Source organism: Castanea sativa, chromosome 3, assembly GCF_040712315.1.
Source record: "Castanea sativa cultivar Marrone di Chiusa Pesio chromosome 3, ASM4071231v1".
Classification (NCBI taxonomy): Eukaryota; Viridiplantae; Streptophyta; class Magnoliopsida; order Fagales; family Fagaceae; genus Castanea; species Castanea sativa.
In genome coordinates, this window is record NC_134015.1 from 513,270 (window position 1) to 529,020 (window position 15,751).

Consider the following 15,751-nt stretch of genomic DNA (forward strand, 5'->3'; position numbering starts at 1 on the left):
ATGTTATAATTATTATTATTTGTTGTTCCGCACCCTACTTCACCTCAATTGTTATTCGAATAAGTAAAAGTTATGTCTTAGTCTGACCAGGTATAGCATTTCTCTTCAATCATTAATTAGTGTTTCTCAATAAAATTATTCATGTTATAAGTTTATGACCAAAACTGAGCAAAGCTCAGCCCGTTTACTACTAAAAGCTTTTAGAAATTTAAAACTTGCCATAATCTTTAAAATATTTTTACTAAATATGTTGTTAAATTTAATTATATTATCTGATGAGGAATGAAGTACTCCAGAACGTCCACGGTCATCCACACTAGCAGCTGTCCAGAAGAAAGCATCAAGACCGGAGCTAACGCCATAGCCGTCCATGGACGAAGTTAAGGCCACATCTTCCGTCCTGAAGGCGACCACTCGTCCTGACTAGACTCGTCCACACGAGAACCCCTGGACGAGGACGTACACGGGAATTATTAAAGTACACTTTACCATTCTGCAATACACACATAACTTCCGATGAACGTTGTATGAAAAAATGCAACTGTCAGGTGGTTATGGGAGTTATCCAAGAACCTCGGACCTCCTGATATCCAGGAGAGGTTACAATCCCAATAACTGCTCCTAGGACACTATATAAACACCTGTTCAGACCAATGAAAGGTACGTTGAACTTTTCCCAAGAAATTGGAACTCCAAAGAAATAGAGGGAAAACTGACTTTACCATTGGAGGGTTCTTGGCCGGCGATCCCGGTCACCTTTGATCGTTTTCCTTTGTTTTTCAGGCCATTAGAGAGCGAGTGGTCATTTTGAATCCGGAGCATCCAACCTACTGATTTTCCTTGCACTATCATTATCAATATATATTTTTTAAAATTTATATATAATTCTTTTTTTAAGCCGTGCATTGCACGGACATAATATTAGTATATCTAAAAGTTGAAATGTAGCATTTATTGTTGCTACACTCTAGTTTAGCCAATCAGTGTTTACATCATTATTTTTTTTTTCTTTCTAATTTTCCTATAATTGTTTTTAACATTTATTTTTTCTAATATTCAAAAAGTTTATATATTAAGTCATATTTAAGGTAAATTAGATATATATATACACACACACACACACTTTATATCTTATGCCTTACAATTAATTAAAGTGGAAAATTATAGCATTAATTTGATTTTCAGTTAACCAATTTTTCCTTGTGAATGTTGAAATTATTGTAAATTCTAAGATTAAGTGAAGTTATAATAGTTTTTTTTTTTTTTGGATAAATTAGGTTTTTTGGCATGTCTTTTAAATGTTGGTTAAAAAAAATATTCATCTAGATATGAAGAAATTAATAAAATGGGGAAAAAAAATCACTAACACATGTTACAATTGTGCCAGTAAAAATAAGTTTTTCAAAATTAAATTTGATAAAATTAAATTTAATGTTAATTATATTACAAAAAAGATTAAGTGGTAACCATATTACCGACAAAAAAAATTATCATAGTTTTGTATTTCAAAAAGTAAGAAAAGAGATTGTAAATGAAAAAAAGAAGAAGAAAAAACTACATCTAAAGTTAAATGAATACGATTTAAATAATTTTTAAAGATAAAAAAGGTCTCTCTTACAACTATAGCCAAGCCCTAAAATACTACTTTGGTTTTACTTTTGTTTCGGTCTTTCTCTTCCACTTCCAATGTCATTACAATGGCCTGACCCAACTTCAAACCTGTGATTGATATATTTGGGCCCGCGAGGGAAGGCCAAAATGGCCCAATACCACCTTTCTACAAAATTTTTAGCCAAAAAACACTGTTTCAGAAATAAATGGGGATCTACCACCTTTTCTAGTACTTGAGCTCACCAAACTCGAGTACCAGATTTTCTAGTTCCACTGTGGCAATCCAGCATGGCATTTTGGATTTAAAAATGCCATTTTATACTCGAGTTTACCGGACTCGAGTACTGTATACTGTGGTACTCAAGTCCAGTAAACTCGGGTATCAATATGTGAATTTAAAAATTCCACTTGGTACTCGAGTTTCTTGGACTCAAGTACCATTTCCATCAATCTCGGCCCTTACCCATACTTACACTCTCTAAACACCCACCCACACTTAGCTTACTCCCTTTCTCAATCTCCCTCTCACTCTAACTCTCCCACATGCTCTCAATCTCCCTCTCAGTCTCGCTCGCGCTCTCGCTCTCGCTCTCATTCTCAGTCTCCCTCTTTCTCTCGCTCTCCCTCTCAGTCCTGGTCTCACTTTGTTCTCTTCCTCTTGCTCATGGTCTCTACTCTCTCTCTCGGTCTACATCTTCACAAGGCATGTCTCTCAATATTTGTTTGAGCATTGGGTATCTATGGGTATTTGTGGGTATATGTGGGTATTTGTGGTGTAATTTTTGAATGTTTTGTTTTTTAATGAACATTTTCATGTGTTATTAGAGCAATTAGTCATTGTAGGACATAGACACAACTACCAAACGGAAACAATTTATAAAAGTGTGTTTGGATTATAAGGAAATTTCTTTTACCACTGCATTTTATTTTGTTTTTCTCTTGTATCATTTGGGTTTGCACTAACCACTTAGTGAAAGTTGTTTTGGTTTGGTATATGGCTGACTTTGTTGCTTGGAAATGCCTTTACATAATGAAATTATATTATTTTGGGTGGATTATTACATTTGGGTTTTAGATTTTTTGGAAATTTTTACTGTTGCTTGGATCAGCAAACATCCATGATTCATTAGACTGTAGTACAAACTAGAAAGACCAAGCTATTTCATTAGGAAACATATGGTCGTGACTTTTGTGGGATAACAGTTCACAAAGCACACTCTGTGAAATTTGTTGCCCCGAACACTTTTGCTGAGCAAATGCATGCATTTTTACCCAAAAACAATGTATTTTCCCTGAAATTTGTCGATGTGGGAACGATGCACTGTTTTTCTCTTTTGAGACAAGTTTACATTGTCAAATCTATCATTGACAAGTTTGCTTTTATAAAAAAAAAAAACCCACAATGTTATTTTGAAAAAGGTTTTGCCAAATCTGAAAGGGCTATTTCCAATGTAGAATATGATTTAGATCTAGGATGACCTTAATGTAATAGCTGAGCCTAAATTTTTTTAGGGGTTGATGTTGTTGAATAATGAGTAGGATGCTTGGACTACTTAACATTCTAAAGTGTAATTCATTTTTTCTTATGATATGAGTGAAGGCTGCATTAGATATATATTATTGTCATTTTCATTCAAATATGTTTATAATTAAAAATAAATAAATAAGAAGAAGAAGAAGAAACTTTATGCTTTTCATTTGACCTAATGGGACAATAGTCACTTAATGGGCCTTTAATCACCTTTAATTTATGCTAGATATGGACCCACATCGAGCGGGACCCTCTATACAGACTGTCTTGACGAGGCAGGATGTGCATCGTTCAAGTTTGCTTTGGAATACTCCATTGGAAAGCGAGGTATGCACTTGTCCAAAATCGTAGTCAATATAAGTTTGAGGCGTAATTATTACGTGCTTAGTGAATGCTATTATTAATACTAAGCTACTCTGATTGCAGGAAGTGTCAGGTCTACTAACTTGTCGTCACCGAGAGAAAGGTCTGTTGGAAGGTGAGTTAGATCCACAGATTGCCAGTTATATCAGAGATGCGGGGTTAGATGGGCTACTTCGGGTCCCACATATGGACCTTGACCATGCACTGATCACAACCTTAGTGGAGAGGTGGCGGCCAGAGATGCACTTATTCCACTTGCCATACGGTGAAATGACCATCACACTACAAGACATAACAGTCATAATGGGGGTACCTATACATGGCTTGCCGGTGGTGGGATTTACCCATATGAAGCGTTGGCATGACTTATGCATCGATTTGCTAGGTACCCCCCGTCCACCAAAAAGACCAGTCGGTACGAAAAAGAACACTGCAATGTTGGAAGGGCCAAGGATAAAAGCCAAATGGCTCGAGGAGCAGTTTATCAACCCTCTCCCTGTTGACACCACTGAGGTGCGTATGCAGCAGTGTGCTCGAGTTGACATACTCCAAATGTTGGGTAGTATGTTGTTTATGGACAAGTCTGGCGAACGGCTCTCAATCATGTATCTATAATTTTTCAATCCAATCAACAACGGAAAGAATTATAATTAGGGTAGTGCAGCACTAAGTTGGCTATATAGACACCTCTGTAAGGCATCAGAGAAGACAACCAAGAAAATTGGCGGTGCACTACTATTAGTGCAATTGTGGGCATAGGCGAGGTTTCCACACATATGTCATGTGATAAGGCATCCACACCAGGCACTGCCCCCAGGTCCACTTGCTCATATATATTTGTGGAAATTATTTACTTGAAATTAGTGATACAATAGAAATAAAAATTTTAACAATTATAAACAAATTTTCAGTAGTTAAAAATACATTAATACAAGCAAAATAAAACCCAATTAGGATAAGGTTACTTACCTCAGCTAGCTCACCACAAAGAACTTCTCCCTAACACTTTCTCTAAAATCCTTAGATATCACCTAACAATTTTAAAGCACCATTTGCATAATAATCAAATAATAAGAATAACTTGCAAGATATTTGACCAAAGGAGAAACTTCTAAATTATCCAATAATTTCTCACTATTGACTCTCCTACGGTTTCTCTATGGCTATATTCCACATTCTATCATTTGCATTGACTTGTTTAAAATTTGTTTCGCGCAAAAAAAAAAAAAAAAAAAAATCCAAGGCACTGTGAAATATAAGACTCTCCTCACATGATCATTTGAGCTGAAAAGTCAAAGCATATATATAGGTATTGAATGCTCTGTAAAGCTGAGTTCAAACTTTAACCAAAAAGTCTCTACCTCTTATCTCCATAAACTCTAAAGTCTAATAAGCTATTGGACTATTGGTGGTCTAACCTATAGTCCACTGTTTCTTATATTAAATGTTTACAAAAAGTAGTATGCGCCCAGAGCAATTCCATGACCAACAAAGCACCTGAATTAAGGATATTACAGAGAAGACATGTAGTGAAAAAAAAAAAGGATTTATCGCCCAAATTCCAAACTTTTCCGTATAAATTTTTGGATAATTTCGCTACTATCCAAAATACCAACATAAAATATATTCTAATTCCAAATAACGCTTAGTTTTGACAAGAGAGAGAGATTCTTAGGCTCTTACCTCAATTGTGCAGTCAAACCTTCTCTACTTGAGTATATTCGCTAGTCTCCTCCCTCAAAACATCTGTCAGTATACGCTGACTTAAATTAGACTATATAAAACTAGGGTTTCAACCTTATTTTCTAAAAACCCCTTAGTAATTTTAATTATAACAATTGACCCCATAAACAAATTTACTTAAATACCCCTCCTTTTAATTCTTTTTTTTTTTCTTTCTTTCGGGTATTACAGGTGGAGATGATGACTTGTGAGATGATGGTGACTTCATCGCTAGGGAGTTTGAGCACAAGTGTGGAGGCGAGTCAAAAGGAGGAGGCGGCAAGTGAAGATCGGAAGCGGAAATCAATGGAAGCCGATGACACCGACGACTGACTCTCATCTTTCTCTGCTTCTCTTCTTTCTCAGCCCCTTTTTTCTTTTTGGATTTTGGATTTCCTTAAGGGGATTATGGATTTTGATGTTAAATTGAAGGTTGATGTTGCATTTTTGGATGAAGGTATGATGTTGGTTTTGGATATGAAGCTGTGTGAAAAGAAAAAGAAAAAAGGAAGAAGAAGAAGACCCAAACTCACCGAACCCAGTGAAAAAATAAAAAATCAAAAGTTGCGGCTAACCTCTGACCAGTGGGTCCCTTAATATGTGTTTAATTACCAAAATGCCATTAAAAATAGAGTTATGGAAACTGAAAACACATTTTGAAAACACCTAAAATGTGTTTTCAGTTTCCATAACTCATCACTCAAAAATCAGAGAATTCAGTGATGGAAACAAAATCCAAACGGACTTCTCAGCCATGGGTCCCACCATTTTTTAGTTATGAGTTATGGAAACAAAATTATGAGTTATGGAAACAGCAAATCCAAACAGCCCTCTAATTTTTTGTACCACTTTTTGTGTACTACTCTATGTTCCACCAATCACTACTTGTCATGTTTTCATTTTACTTTCCTTATAAAATAATTGAAGTTTAAAATGGAAAGCAATTATACACATGATAAATAATGATTGGTGGAATATAGAGTGGTACACAAAAAGTGGTATAGAGGATTTGCATTCAAGAAGAGGACCCACGAATTCAATTTGATGCCGTCTCATTGGATGTTCTCTTCCAATCGCAATATGAGAGGTGTTATTTTTATTTCATTTCAAGAGTTGGAAAACTATGATTGATGAAATATGGATGCAAAGAATTTTTATTCTTGTACCTAAAAATAATAATTTTTTATTGTTTTTATTTAATTTTATATTTCATTTATCATATTTTGATATCTCTATGTATCAAGAGAACAAATAAGAGATGTTCACTTTTCCATATTTTAAACTTTATCCCTGAAAATTGGATTTTTTTTTTTTCAAAATAACACTAATTTTAAAACAATTTTGTTAGTTAGCATCGATTCTAAACTATTTAGCAAACTAATATCTCGAGGCTAAGGGACTTGAGATCACTGTAGCAAATCGAGTATCACATACTCGATTTCAACGAAAATTCACTTGAAACTCGAGTTTTAAACACTCGATTTCCACATGAGAAAGCCAAAGAGCCAATCTCTTCTTCTTCTTCCTTTGCTCCCCTCTGATAAAAATCCACAAACAAGGGACAAAGCAGAAACAGCGGCAAACCCACACAAACACGAACACAAAAACAAACACAAACCCAAGCAGAAACCACACGAACCCACACAAACACAAACACAAACAAGAGATCAAAGCAGAAACCACACGAACCCAGTTGGCGAACCCAATCAAGGATAACAGCTAATTCATATGCAGCTAGAGTTCCTGATGGATCACAGCTGTAGTATTCAAAATGCAAATCTCAGATCGTGATGAGATAGGATTAGGATAAGATAGAATCGTATTTTGAATTTGTATCTAATTGATTAGATAGAAGTATATCTGAATTTTTATATAAGTCAGAATTGTATTTGAATTTGAATCTGTAACAAACTCTTCTATAAATGAAATGCCTTGAACCGTGAAAGTCAAGCCTTGAAAACAAATTCAATTATCCTGTTTTTACATTTAGGATGGCACTATAGCACAATTGCAAAAAAATTTGCAATTGTAAGATTTTACAAGTTCGGCTGCTGGGCTATTTTTGTGCTTTTATGCTAAATTTTCTCTACATATACCATTTACAATTGCCAATGAGAATGCTCTTAGGGATCCTAGATAATGGCCAAAATGGCCTAGGCCTAAGGCTATCCTTGATTACTGCGCAAGGCAAAACGGGCCCTAATCAAAACTTAGTAAGGCTCCTGAATTTTTAAAATGTATACTTTGCACAATCTAAAATCTAAATGCACAAATATAAATTGATGGTAGAGAGACAATAAGAGAGATGTTTTCTGAGGAGTGTTCATTACAATGCCATTGAAAATGGTGTATAAAAAGATAACGATACTGTTTTGCCTCCTTAAATTTATACATTTTCAAACGGTTATTTGTTGGAAATCAAGAAAATGTAGCAATAGACCAAATTGGCTCTAGTAGTCTACTGCATTAAGTGGACTTGTCCCCCACCTAAACTTCTGATAGCTACCTGAAAACTAAACAAAGAAAAATATGCCTAGAGTTAATATCTTTGGCTAGAAACTGTGTGACGACTCAAGGTCTGAGTCAAACATATGAAAACTCACTACCGGAGCTGGAATTGCTCTTATAACAAGTTGATGCTTGAACAAGCTCTGGTGACTTTGCATGGATTTCTTGTGAGTAGCATGGATATTTTAACTTCTAAGTCTACTCATCTTGTTTTCTAGCTGATGCTTTTACTATTATACCCCTTCTTTCACGCTCATGCTACCAGAGATACTATATGTCTATATCGCAAGGACAATCTATTGCAATTACGGAAACTATAGCATCGACTGATGCAAAATTTGAACTAGGATTCTTTCGTCCTGGAAACTCCACATATTAATACGTGGGAATATGCTTCAAAAAGGTATCACAGCAAACTGTCACATGGGTAGCCAACCGAAATTACCCCTCAATTGCCAGTTTTGCAGTTCTCACTATTAGTAAAGATGGGAATCTCGTGATTGTCGATGGTCAGTTGTCTTACTCGGTATCCAACATGCCGTCCAATGGAAATGCAAAAGTAAGTGCTACGCTATTGGATTCGGGAAACCTTGTTTCAAGAGATGAAAACTCAAATATCTTGTGGCAGAGCTTCGATTTTCCTTCCCATATCTTTTTACTTGGAATGAAGCTTGAGTATAAAAAAAATAGCGGAAAGACTTGGTCATTGGTATCTTGGAGAAATCTTCATGACCCTAGTCCTGGAGTTTTTTCATTGGAGCTCGATCCTAAGGGAATAACTTAGTTTTTAATCATGCGGAAGCCAGATGGGTTGTATTGGACAAGCGGGCCTTGGGATGGGAAGTTGTTCAGCTTTATTCCTGAAATGAAATCTAATTATATATATAACTTTAGCTATACATCCAATCAGGAAGAGACTTATTTTACATATAATCTATATGATCCTAGTATCGCTAGTACATTTGTAATGGACGTGTCGGAGCAAATACAGCAACCGTCTTGGATGGAATCCACCCAGCGGTGGAATTTATTCTGGCCACAACTGAAAATCCTAATTTATCCACAAAAATAAAAAACTATTATAGCTTTGTAGATGCTCATTTTTTGTAAGCCCAGCTGGAGAGAAGGCCCAAAGTCATGGGCAAAAGAGAGTAGTATGGAAATGTCATTAAGCTAAGTGGCAGGAATGATGGATAATGGGTCTATAAAGCAAATAAATGGACCCTGAGAAAGTAAGTAGGCCTAAAAGGGCCCGAAAGAAAGAAATGACAAACCCATAGGCTGTATGGATGTAGAAAAGTGAGAATAGGCCACGGCTGTCACAGCAGGCCCAAGGTAATGTAAAGTAAAGAAAGTAAGGGGCAATGAAGAACTCATGAACCCCCAGAAAAAAGTGAGAAGTACTTGGACCGAGAAAGCCTAAGGAGTTAGTAGAAACCCATGGGAAATACAGAATTGCAAAGGGCCAAGAATGCTTTAAGAAAATAAGAGGGCTCATGATGTCCAAACGAAAGTAGGTGGGACAAGGGAGCCCGCGAGTGGCAAAGGGTCCAATGAGATTATTGGGCCTTCAGAGAGAGAGTGGACAGAAAAGCCCAAAGAGGCCTAGCAGGCTTGGGTCAAGCAAACCTTACAGCAGGCATAGCAGAATGATGTGGCAGAAAACAAGTAACAATGGGCTGGAAATAAAAGAACAACCCACAATCCGGCAAGGCCCGCCTTCTGAGAAAAGCAAGCCATAAATGCAAAGTCGGGGAAAGCAGCCCACGCCAAAACAAGCCAAAAACGAGCGGCAAACTGGATAGTTTGACTTTCAAACCGTGGCAGACAGATGAGCAGCAAGCGGAATTTGAATAAGCATGAAGGCAAGGCACGTGCAAGGCCCATGCACCACCAACCTGTACTTAACCAATACAGGAAATGGTGAAGTCATGGGTTAGAGGTAAGGGGGTATGGTCTGACAGTGGGGAGGGAAAAAAACTCATTTTTGTGTTTCCTACTCAAGCTCTTTTGAAGGCAATGTCTTACTGGGATGACATACTACCTAAAAGAGGCAAAACTGATTTGGAACCATTAGGTACATGCCATGAGGGATAGAGAAAAGGAGAGTATTTACACCGTGGCAGGTAAGAGTGCCACGGCGAGCAAGCAAACAAAAAAGTCTTCTTTGTCTAGTGAGGCAGAATGGCGCTGGCTGGATGGCTGACCAGTTAGTGATGGTTGGCAAAGAAACCCACGCTAGACAAAAACGGTTAAGGGCTAAAATGGTAAAAGCCAAGCACGGCTGGCCCAATATAAGGAGCCCTACTATGCACGGCTAGGGGGACGGCAACCTCTATGAGATAATCGCTAGAATTATAGAAACAGAGGAGTAAGAAAAAAATGAGAAAGAGAGAAAAAGTAAAAGGAGGGTAAAAACGGAAAAAGAAAGAAGGAAAAGAATTAAAAGGAACAGAGAGGAGAAGTAAGAGAGAGAGCGGAAAGAACAGAGCGATTGGCATGCACCAAATGGGTTAATCTCCCTCTCCCCCTCCAATCCATGCTCTCTGGTAACAAAAAACAACTTCACCCAATCCAAGTCACTTAGGCCTGCTCCTTCAAAGCAACTAATTTCCCTCTTAGAGAGATTAGTAGCATTGAAGAAGTGGTTCCCCTTCCTGACATAGACTCTGCAGAATGGTTTAACGCAGTAGGCTAACATTTATTTCTTTAATACGCTCGTTGTTCTCCATTCAATACTTATTCTTTTGTTACTATTGTGTAAAACGGGCACTCCTCATCAAGGTTTATTGTCTATTTTATCTAAATTCTCACTATTGTCTTTATTATATCTGTCTGTTGTAGTTAACGTAACAATTCTGCCTGCCATAAGCGTATGATCAAGACCTGATTAATAGGGGCATTGCTTGTGCACAAACCGGACCGGGAAGATTTGCTCTCGGACCAGTCCCAACTCCTCGATCCAGAAATATTTGGGCCTAGTGTAGTGGCAGGCGGCCCAGCCCAACACTTGCACAAAAGGCCCGCAGAAGCTTCACTTAATCTTTGAATTTACAATAATTTCAATATTCACAAGGAAAAATTGGTTAACTGAAAATCAAAAAAAAAAATTTTGAGAGAGGTTTAACTTATAGCGTCCGCTCCTAATGATAGCTTTTTATCATCAGACCAAGACACCAATCAGTTTTTAGTGTAGGCGAAGATTGAACTCTAGATCTCTTATACAACTATCAGAGACTTTACCAGTTGAGTTAACTAGAACCCACAACTGAAAATCAAATTAAGGCTATAATTTTCCACTTTAATTAATTGTAAGGCGTTAGATATAAAGTATATAAAAAAAATTATTTACCTTTAATATGACTTTTGACGATAAGTTTATGGGGGTAAAAGAGACAGTCACGCATGGGAACTTAAGGCTAAATTTATATCGGATAACAACTTGACTAACCCACCCAAGCCTGATAGTATTTTTTACACCAATCAAATGTATCATATGTAAAGTGGAGCACAAAATGCAATAGAGCCTTCAGAAGTATCATAACAATTATTGTTCAAAGGATAGGCCTTTCATAAAATGAAGCCATGGTCATTAATTAATGGAACAAGTCATAGGTTCTCACAAAATGATGCTGCCATTGCCCATTAAGGACTCCCTTTTATTTCATTTACTCTCACTCTGTGATATGTTATGTTTTGTATCCTCTTAACAGGGCTTGTTCGGCAAGATAAAATACTAGAATACAAAATATGCAAATGCCAACTATTCAATTGATCACAACGTAACAGGAAAAGATGGTCATTGAAATAAAGCTTGAAATGGGAACAAAGGATGGGAAATAAAAGATTTGTCTCATCTCATGCATCACACAATGGGAACAAAGGATCCCAAAGGAACAGAAAACTCTACCATAAGTTTAAAATAAAAAACACATTACACATTATCTGTTTGTAATTTACCTCAGGCACCCTTCAAAAAATAGTGCAGTCCGGTTGCTCTTCTTCTTCTTAAGCTTTGGGTTGAAAATGATCTGCCCCAAAAGAACTAATAAATTGTAATTGTCAAGTGAAAGTTCTTGGATGCTACAAATATCAAGATCATTTGAATGTTGTCTTTGAACATCGAAGTTGACATACCAGAAGATCAAAAGGCCGTCTATCTCATGCTTTAGTCTCTTCCTTGGGTGCATAACTGATAGATCCTTTTGTATCTTCTAAAACTATTATCTACAGAGATAATAACAACATAGTCAATAAGACAATTCTAATCTCCCTACTTAAAAAGTAGGTTCTGCCAAGACGTAAGGTTTTATAAAAAGATTTAAATTCGCTCACAATCTTTAGTGTAGCAAATGGCAACAAAATATGGTGATAGAATGGTCCCTCTATTTCCCTTCATTCACGCATAAAGTTAGCAGCAACAAAACAGTAATCTTTAAAACGATAAGAAAATACATTTCCTTTAGATTAAGAAGCAGGTAAAGTAAAATAAGCCGTAAGCCTTTAACTGCAAGACTCATATCATATCTCTCTTAACTGTGTCTTTTTTTTTGGGGGTCCATTTGTCTTACATTGTTATATGATACTTCAAGATATCTAGTTCAATCGTAAAGAATACTCTTCTCCATGTGGTAAATTCCAGTTAAGAGAAAAAAAAAAAAAAAAACACGATCAAGTCCTCTTACAAAATACAAAAATCCAGTCCAAAATAAAAACATATGAAATTGACAACCTTATCCACCAATGTAGCTTCAATTTAGACATCACACACTCTCATTTCTCAAAATAAATAACAAATGCAACTCTAATTCAGCCAAAGACACAGAACACAAAGCAGTAACACCATACTCCCATACAGTTAATGACTTACTGATAACTTGTTATGCAACTAAAATGGGCCACACAACTGAACCTAATGACAAAACTTACGAAACCCATAATTCTCCTACACTTCACATTTTCCTCACACTTTCTCACTAACCAAATAGAAACTAAAACAAAAAAATGAAACTGACCCATTAAAGAAAATCAAACAAAAAAAAGATAGAAACTGACCCTTAGAGGAATTCCAATCTGAGGAGCAGCTAGACCAACCCCAGGAGCCTTTCTCATAACCCAAACCATATCATCAACTATCTTTTGGATCCACTCCAACCCAATTTCCTCAACACCAACTTCTCGGGCCTGTTTGTGGAGAACCGGGTCGCTCGCCTTCACGATATCAGGCAAGCTCGTCTTCTTCTTGTCTCCGAGACCCAGGAGCCACCATGCTCTGAGAATGGGATTGGGAGCTGAGCTGTAAGGTTTCCGAGTCACAAAACCGGTACCGAATAGCTGTTTTAGGTTGGAAGATCCGAGTACTAAAATGGGTATTCGGGTTTTTCGAAATATTCAGGTGAGCCGAGTTTTAGGCATTTATCGGCGAGAGATATAGGGCGGAAACGGAGTGAGTATCGGTGGAGTGTTTCCATGGCCATTTCTTAGATTAATTGGAGGAAAAATAATTTGAATACAGGTAAAAGTTAGTTGAAATAGTATCGTGGACTTATGAACCATGTCAAAAAGTACAATGAGACCCATAAATAGTAGCAAATACAAGCTGAATAGTAAAAAAATTTTAATTTTTAATCTCTACCCAAACGCACACTTTGTATCAATGGCCTTATTTTTACCATTAGTCAAACACTATTTATTTTTTAATTAATTTCTTTCTCACTTCCTTTCTCTATGGTCTACACCAAATAGAAATAGAAGTATCATCTATCAAAATGAAACACAAATCATCTCAATCTCATTTCCTTCAAAAAAAACCCACCCAATTCCTCTCATTTTCACTCAGATCCAAACCCAAACCCTACACGGATCCAAATTGTTCACCATGTCTTGCTTAGCTCTTTCTCCCAAACCCGCTAACGGATCCGATATCCTCCTCCAGACCCACGAGTGGTTCCCACCCACATGCGCCTTTGTAGCTCTCTCCTCCTTCCGCCAAACCCGCCAAGCCTTCGCCGCCGCCAAACACCACCACCACCACCACCATAACAACCACCCCTATGCCATGTCAGCTACGACCTCCTCCGATGCTAACGCTGACTCCATTGCCTTTCTCGATAAGGATCCTCTCACCGCCTCGAGTGGCCAGCTCATCGTCGGCGTTGAAAGCTGGTACCAAGTGGTGTATCACCTTTTGAACTCGATCTATGGGCTCGGAATCTCCACCACTAAGTTGAGAGATAGAGAGATGAAATAGAGAAAGTCTCACCGATTTGAGACAAAAACCACCCACTGATTCGGAGCACCCACCGATTTGAGGCAGAGACCCACTGTTCAATACTTATCTAAGAGAGAGAGAAAGGTTTCGAGTCTTCAGGTTGAGTGAGTTTGAGATATGAGAGAGTTCGAGATGATAGAGACGAAGATATGAGAAAATAAGTAAATAGATAACAATGAGAAAATAAAATTTTCTGGGCAATGAAGAACATGAACAATCATGTTCTAGTGAAGAACACATCTTCCAAAAATATAATAAAAAGAAAAGAATATATATATATATATATATATATATATATATATTTTAATCCTCATAAGTTAATTTGTTTTTTTATTCCACCGTCAGCCACGTCAGATTTGCCGTTAGTTGGGTGACAGAAAGGACCTAAATGTCAAGTGTTAATTGGTTTAAGAAATAAAAATGATAAAAATAAAATGTAGAGACCAAAATGAATAAAGTGTAAAATGTAGGGACTAAAAGTGCATTTATGATATTAATATTTTGTGAAATTTGCTGTGCAGTTCTTTATGTAAACAGAATGATTCAAAATAAAATCAACAAACTACGTCTACGAGGCAAATAGCCAAATAGTGACTCACAACCTCAGTGTCGATGTCGGTCCCTTGCATATTTGGGGCAAGACTAGTGAAGGGAAAGGAAGTAGGAACACTAGAAAGGACAACATTAACATGGTCCCTTCCTACTCTAATAATACCACATGTGAATTGTGATGTGAGCATGATCTGGTTACGTTATGCAATCTTTATCTTGCAAATTTGTTGTTTATATGCTTTGGATGATCACAAACCATGTGATGCTTTCAACTCAATGAAACATTATATTCTTCCATCATGATCACACAAACATATATATATATATATATATATATGTATATATATATATGTATATATGTGTGTGTGTGGGGCCTCCTAGTAACATAATTGAAGATATAACATCATCATATTCATATGTTTGGGAGTTGGGAGGGGTCCCTATCAAAATAATGTCCCAACCCAATGGCCCAATGTCAATCAATCCTAGTGATCTCTATTTTCATGACAATGATTTTGGCCTATCGTTCACAATTAGCAGTCTAGTTTGTTTATTATCACATGTTTTGTAAATAATTGTCGTTATAATAAATAAGATAAAAGTTCAAACTTATTAGTGTTAGAAATACATTACCCCTGTAACATTGACTTAAGCATAATTCTACTTTGTGTGCAAGCTAAGTCTCATATTTGTATTAAATGTCTATTAACCATAGTTATAATGGTTTGTCTAGGATTAATTAGCTTACTATATATGAGTATGAGTTGGGTTCATTGTAACACAAATTTTCTACTACATTCTCACATAATAAAAATGTAACCCTTAAGTTTACTCTATGGACGTAAATATTTAGCTTAGGTTGAACCATGTAACTCTTGTGTTCATATGTTCTCTATTTTATGCTTTCTCCTCTGCATCTATTTTTAACATATGGTATTAGAGCTAAAATTCCACGATTAGAAAGATTGACAGAGATTCGTATAATTATTCATGTATTCTTTAATCACGTGGCCATATAATTATTTAAACATGTCACGTGAATAATTAGGTTGAAGAAAAATTCCATCATTTAAAATATGATATTTAAATGATAATAACAATCACAAACAAATCCTTTCACATTTAGAAATGCTATTTAGAATACCAATTTTAAATTTTTGGGTGAAAAAGAGTTCTTTTCTTGTCCTATTGCA

At 36.5% G+C, this 15,751-nt stretch overlaps 2 protein-coding genes and 1 pseudogene across 2 annotated transcripts in view; 2 read left to right on the forward strand and 1 right to left on the reverse strand.

The window, feature by feature from the left end:
* LOC142628000 (hydrophobic protein RCI2B-like) overlaps positions 1-15,751 on the forward strand; it is a 55,094-nt gene that overhangs the window by 28,669 nt on the left and 10,674 nt on the right. The window lies entirely within an intron of this gene.
* On the forward strand, positions 3,371-5,560 carry LOC142627820 (serine/threonine-protein phosphatase 7 long form homolog). The gene is made up of 3 exons (XM_075801716.1): positions 3,371-3,469; positions 3,569-4,018; positions 5,420-5,560. The coding sequence occupies exons 1-3, from the start codon at positions 3,371-3,373 to the stop codon at positions 5,558-5,560; spliced, it is 690 nt and encodes a 229-aa protein (XP_075657831.1).
* On the reverse strand, positions 11,507-13,216 carry LOC142629956 (peptide deformylase 1A, chloroplastic-like; annotated as a pseudogene).